The sequence below is a fragment of the Polistes fuscatus genome, unplaced genomic scaffold (genome assembly GCF_010416935.1).
Source record: "Polistes fuscatus isolate 324 unplaced genomic scaffold, CU_Pfus_HIC Scaffold5, whole genome shotgun sequence".
In the NCBI taxonomy this organism is placed as follows: domain Eukaryota; kingdom Metazoa; phylum Arthropoda; class Insecta; order Hymenoptera; family Vespidae; genus Polistes; species Polistes fuscatus.
In genome coordinates, this window is record NW_025113129.1 from 4,719,831 (window position 1) to 4,725,691 (window position 5,861).

Genomic DNA, 5,861 nt, shown 5'->3' on the forward strand with positions numbered 1-5,861 from the left:
TTACAAGTCATCCTTGGAAATCAGATTCAAATCACAATCAGTACAATATCTCACTGTATGTTGATTGCACAGTGGTGTATTGCAAGATGAGCAGCTTTTAGTTGTGTAACTATTAGCTCTGCGTGGACAATAACAGCACAAACGACGACTAGACACATGCGTTTGTTTTTCTGGTTTAATATTACCAATTTTTAAAATAGCAGATCGCAATTCTAACTTCAAATTAGGCAACTTACTACGAAGGACTAACTGTGGTTGCACTAGTTGAAAAAACAGTTGACGTAAAAATTCTCTTCGAACAATTTTCTTCCCCACATTTTCTTCGTAAATAATTCTTGAGTTTATCCCAGCAATGTTCAAGATTGCGTAAAATACAACCATTGGCCATCGACGCGTGTCACGAGCAACGTTGTAATCTCCTTGAAGCTGATCAACAACATCTACGCCAGCTTTTGTCTTATTATAAAAGGTGATAATCTCTGGCTTCATTTTTTCTCCAGTACTATTGTCAATGCTCGCTGAATTATGCATGGTGGAATACATCAAAACATTTTTTGATTTTTTTGGTATGTACGAAACTACCATGCTATTGTCAGTAAATACAAATTTACTGCTACATATACTCCGATTCTTAATTTCTAACAATTCTCGTGGGAGTTCACGCTTGTTGCGTCGAATCGTTCCAACAATAGTTGTTTTGCTTTTCAACAAATAATTAGCGAGAGGTACGGAGGTAAAATAGTTATCACATGTGATATTTCTTCCTGTATTAAGTATCGGAGCAGTTAGTCTTTTGACAACATCAATCGCAGAGTTAGATTTTACATGTGGACCTGGTAGCTGTTTACCACAGTAAATTTCCATGTTGTACGTGTAGAATCGTTTAGAGTCAGCCATGGAATAAATTTTTATTCCATATCGTGCAGGCTTATTCGCAATATATTGACGAAATTTACATCTACCACGGAAAGCTTGAAGCATCTCATCAATGGTCAAGTATTCACCTGGAGTATAATTCTGCTGGCAACGCTCAATGAAACTATCTGAAAATTCTCGAATTGGTGCTAAATTGTCCACTTTTTTGCGTTCCTCGCGGTCATTGATATCATCAAATTTTAATACTGATAACAAAGTGCAGAATCGAGACATAGACATTACAGCACGATAACAATCAGGAGCCGTCCCATCAGTGGCCCAAAGCTCTTTCAAATTAACACGAGAATCTTTGTGAACACCAAGCATATATAACAATCCAATCATAGCATTAATTTCTACACAAGACGTTGGTTGAATATCAGTTTTATTTTTCTTCGACGAGCGTAGTTTTTCCAAAAAAATGTTGGTATGAGCAACAATTTGTTCAATAGTTTCAGCCGGTAAAAATAAATTCCAACAATCTTTTGGTGTTTTTGAATTTTTTGTCAGTTTTGTAGGTCCAGGCAAACCAGTGACAATATTATGTTTTTGAGTCCGAACCTTCGGATTAGGAGGATCACTGAACCACCGAGTACTTTTATCCTTGCCGAGAACATATTTGGTATTGACAGCTTTATTTTTTACTGACTTATTGTTATTCGTATCTGTATCTGTATCACTGTCATCATCGGAGTCTGCTGCTGATTGTTCTGTTTCAGAATTATGTTCACTGTGTTCTGACTCACCATCAGACATAATATCGAGATCAGAAAGATTTTCCTCTTCAGACAGTTCGTCGTCAGAATCAAAAGAGAATCGGCCCATGTTTCTTAGCTTTGCACCTGTCAAAAGAAAAAAATAAATTTTTTTAATTTAATACATAAATTATATTAATAAATGTAAGAATAAAAGATAAAAAAAATTTTGATTTGATTTTTATGAAAAGCGAAAAAAACAATAAATTATATTTCTAAAGTGCTATAATTACATTTTTTGATATTTTTTGTACATTAAAATATTTAAACATCCTTATTATTTATAAAAAAATCATCAACACACGTTTGTAGGTTACATATGTTTACATGTCAAAGTAATCAATTAATTCATGTGAAAAAAATAAATTTTTAAATTTACTTACTTATTTAATGCTTAAAGAAGATTGTGTCACTTAAAATTAATTACAATTATAATTAATTATCACATTTTTATATTTTTAAAATATTAAAACAATAACAACAACAGCAGCATAAAAAACACGAAGTATTTATACACATATATATCTAATTTCAAAGATGGCGACTAAAAACTACGGAAATAACCGAAGTATAACGAAGCCATCCGAATAGCGTTTTTTTTTATCAACGACTTGACTGAAGTGATGAGAGAAATTCTCACAGCTATTAATAAATATTTTTATTTTATTTATACTTTTGAGTTTTTAATAACTCCGCCTGCATGATCGATGGAACATCGAAATCAGCGATCATGTTGCCGGTCCTAAGCCCGGGAAAAGGAGGAAGGTTGTTGGGTCAGGCTAGCTCCCTACCCAACGTAAAAAAGGAAATCTGCTCAAAAGGACAAAATTATGCCTCGGAAAAGGACGGATTTAACGATGACGACCCATGCAAGTAAAAGGAATAAAGAATGGAAGAAAAAACATATATTGCGCTTGGCTACCTGGAATATAAAATCATTGAACAACAAAGACCAGGAGACCCTGAAGGAACTAAAAGACAACAATATTGATATTTGCCCTTACAAGAAACAAAAAAGAAAGGCAAAGGGCAAATACAATATGACAGCTACCTGGTGATATATAGTGGAGTCGAAAAACAAACCAGGGCAAAAGAAGGGGTAGCCATCGCAATATCAAAAAAGTATCAAAACAACATAAAAGAATGCATATACATATCTTCACGAATCTTGTTAATAAAAATGGAGGCGGAAAGCCAAAAACTAAATGTAGTGTCAATATATGCACCTGAAGATAACAAACCAAAAGAAGAAAGAGAAGCCTTCTACGACCAACTACAAAATTTAGTCGGATCATTACCAAGTAACCAACAAATGATAATCCTTGGAGATTTCAACGCTCGCATCGGAAATGAAATAATACCTGGAATAAAACAAAGGTTCAACGAAAACGTGTTAAATGACAATGGAGAACTAATGACACAACTATGCACATTTAACGAGCTAAGGATTAATAACACATTTTAAAATCATAAGGAACAATATAAATTTACATACAGCAACACCAGAGGCTTCAGGTCTACAATTGATTACATTGTTACTAACAGATACGTCCAACCAAACCAAATACTAGATGTTAGGACATTAAACTCCGCGAATGTAGGAAGCGATCATAGCCTGCTATTAGCAAAAATAAGAATGAAGTTTAAACCCCAAAGGAATCTTGCACGAGCAACTCAAGAATCGAAAATAAACATCGAGTCACTATGGAACTTACCAACCAAACAACTATACGAGAACAGGTTGAAAGAAAAAATCGAAAAAGACCCAATAAAAGAAGAAGATAACATAAACATAGCCTGGAAGAAACTAAGAACCAACATTTTAGAAGCTGCATACGAAGCCCTGGGAACACGAACTGTAAAAAACCGGGCTAGAATGATCAAGACTCCTTGGTTCCGCCCAGAGATTAAGGAAATATGAAAAAAAAGAAAATGGCATACCTTAACTATAGGACATTACGAACACCTGAATCATACGAAATGTATAGACGAATCCGGAATCAAGCAGCGACATTAGTAAGGCAAACAAAACAACATCATTGGGAGATTTTTTCGAAGAGAATGGAGAGTGACTTCTATGGACTACAAAAACAAATCTGGCGATTTATTAGAAATCAAAGAAAGGAGGTCAACGAAATGATCGAAACAAATCAGATCACAAGAGAAACCTGGATTAGTTACTTAACAGAACTCTATAAATCAGAAGAACCTCAAGTGGAACTAAATACGCCAGAAATAGTAACTAAAAACGACATACAAATTGAGTCCAGTGATGTAGAAACAGCTATTCGAAAACTAAAGAATAGGAAGAGCTCAGGGCAAGATGGCATCCCAAACGAATTACTAAAATATGGTGGCCAACGTCTCACACAACAGTTAACATTCCTAATCCAAAAAATACTATGCCAACACAAAATACCTGATGAATGGCGAACCAGCACAACTATAGTTATGTTTAAAAAAGGAGACAAAAAACTACCTACAAATTACAGGGGAATAAATCTTTTAAATACTTCATTAAAACTAACAACAAAAGTCATAACGAATAAAATTAACAGCTTAACGAATCTAGAAGACGAACAACAGGGATTCAGATCAGGTAGATCATGCACAGACGCGGTTTTCATCATAAGACAGATAACAGAAAAATCAATTGAATACAACAGACCAGCATATATGTGTTTCATTGATCTGGAAAAAGCATTTGACCGGGTGCAATTAAAGGATGTTATTCACCTCCTTTATAACCGACAAATTCCGAATAATCTTATTAAGACCATAGAGAACATCTATAGAAACAACAAGATCCAAGCAAGGATAAATGGTGCCTTGACTGAACCGATTGATGCAGGTCGTGGTATCCGACAAGGGGATTCCCTAAGTCCCCTGCTTTTTAACATCATCATGGACAAAATAATAAGAAACGTAAGACTGCTAAAAGGATATAAAATGGGCAGCGAAGAAATAACCATCCTATGCTATGCTGATGACGCTGTATTAGTGGCCGAAAATGAGGATGATCTACAACGTTTACTACACCGATTTAACTGCATAGCCAAATCATTCAACATGAAAATATCGGCCCAGAAAACAAAATGCATGACAACATCAAAGACACCGTTAAGATGCAAACTGGAAATTGAAGGGAAGGTTATTCAGCAGGAAATGAGATTTAAATACCTAGGAATAGAAATCTCAGGATTGGTGATGTCGAAGCAGAGGTAAGAGAACAGACAACGAAGGCATCCAGAATAGCGGGTTGTTTGAATGACACAATATGGCGTAACAAAAACATTGACATAGAGACCCAAGCAAGAATTTACAAGGCAATGGTAAGACCTATTATGTCATATACCGCAGAAACTCGACCAGACACGGCGAAAACGAAACAGTTACTAGAGACAACCGAAATGAGAGTGCTTCGCAGAATAGTTGGAAAAACACTGCTGGATCGAGAGAGAAGCGAAGATATAAGAAGAACATGCAAATTGGAAAATATCAACGAATGGATACTAAAAAGGAAAAAAGAATGGAACGAGCACATCAGTAGAATGGACAACAGAAGAATTGTCAGAATTGCACGGGATAAGTCACCGGCAGGCCGCAGAAGCACGGGACGCCCACGAAAACGATGGTGCGACAATTTAACAGTGCAATAGGCAGAAAAACGTCGTTAAGGAACAGGCAATTTGCCTAAACTAAAGAAAGAAGAAGAAGAAGAAGAGTTTTTAATAAAGTTTTTTTTGATATCCTGTAAAGCATAAAATTCTGTGAAGGTAAAAAAATTTTCAAATGGTCATTCCATTTGAAATTAAAAAGAAAAAAAAGTTTTAAAATGAGCGTGAGAGATTCTCTCTACGCAACTGGTACGAAGGGTTAAATTAGATAAATAAATAAACGTTGGTAATAATATTAATAATTCAATAAAAACAAAAAACCATAAGTAATTTGATTAAAACTTAAATAACATAACAGCAATTAATAACCTGTATTAGATACTTTTTTAAAAGTTCGCCGCAGCAAATTGATTGAAAACAAAAATGAAAATCTTACTTCCATCTAATTGCGATAGTTTTTTCCCCTGAGAAATGACCCCCTCCACCCCTCGAAGAAGTATCTATTTCTTTCTTTTCATAATTGACATCTATATAATGTGTCGTTTGCCGTCAACTTTTGCTGACCCTGTCTTGA

At 35.0% G+C, this 5,861-nt stretch overlaps 1 protein-coding gene across 1 annotated transcript; it reads right to left on the reverse strand.

Annotated features, from left to right (window-relative positions):
• LOC122522086 (piggyBac transposable element-derived protein 3-like) lies at window positions 1-2,093 on the reverse strand. The gene is made up of 2 exons (XM_043642893.1): window positions 2,054-2,093; window positions 1-1,757 (listed from the first exon to the last, which is right to left on the reverse strand). The coding sequence occupies exon 2, from the start codon at window positions 1,738-1,740 to the stop codon at window positions 1-3; it is 1,740 nt and encodes a 579-aa protein (XP_043498828.1). The 5' UTR covers window positions 1,741-1,757; window positions 2,054-2,093.
• Between the last annotated feature and the right edge of the window lie 3,768 nt (window positions 2,094-5,861).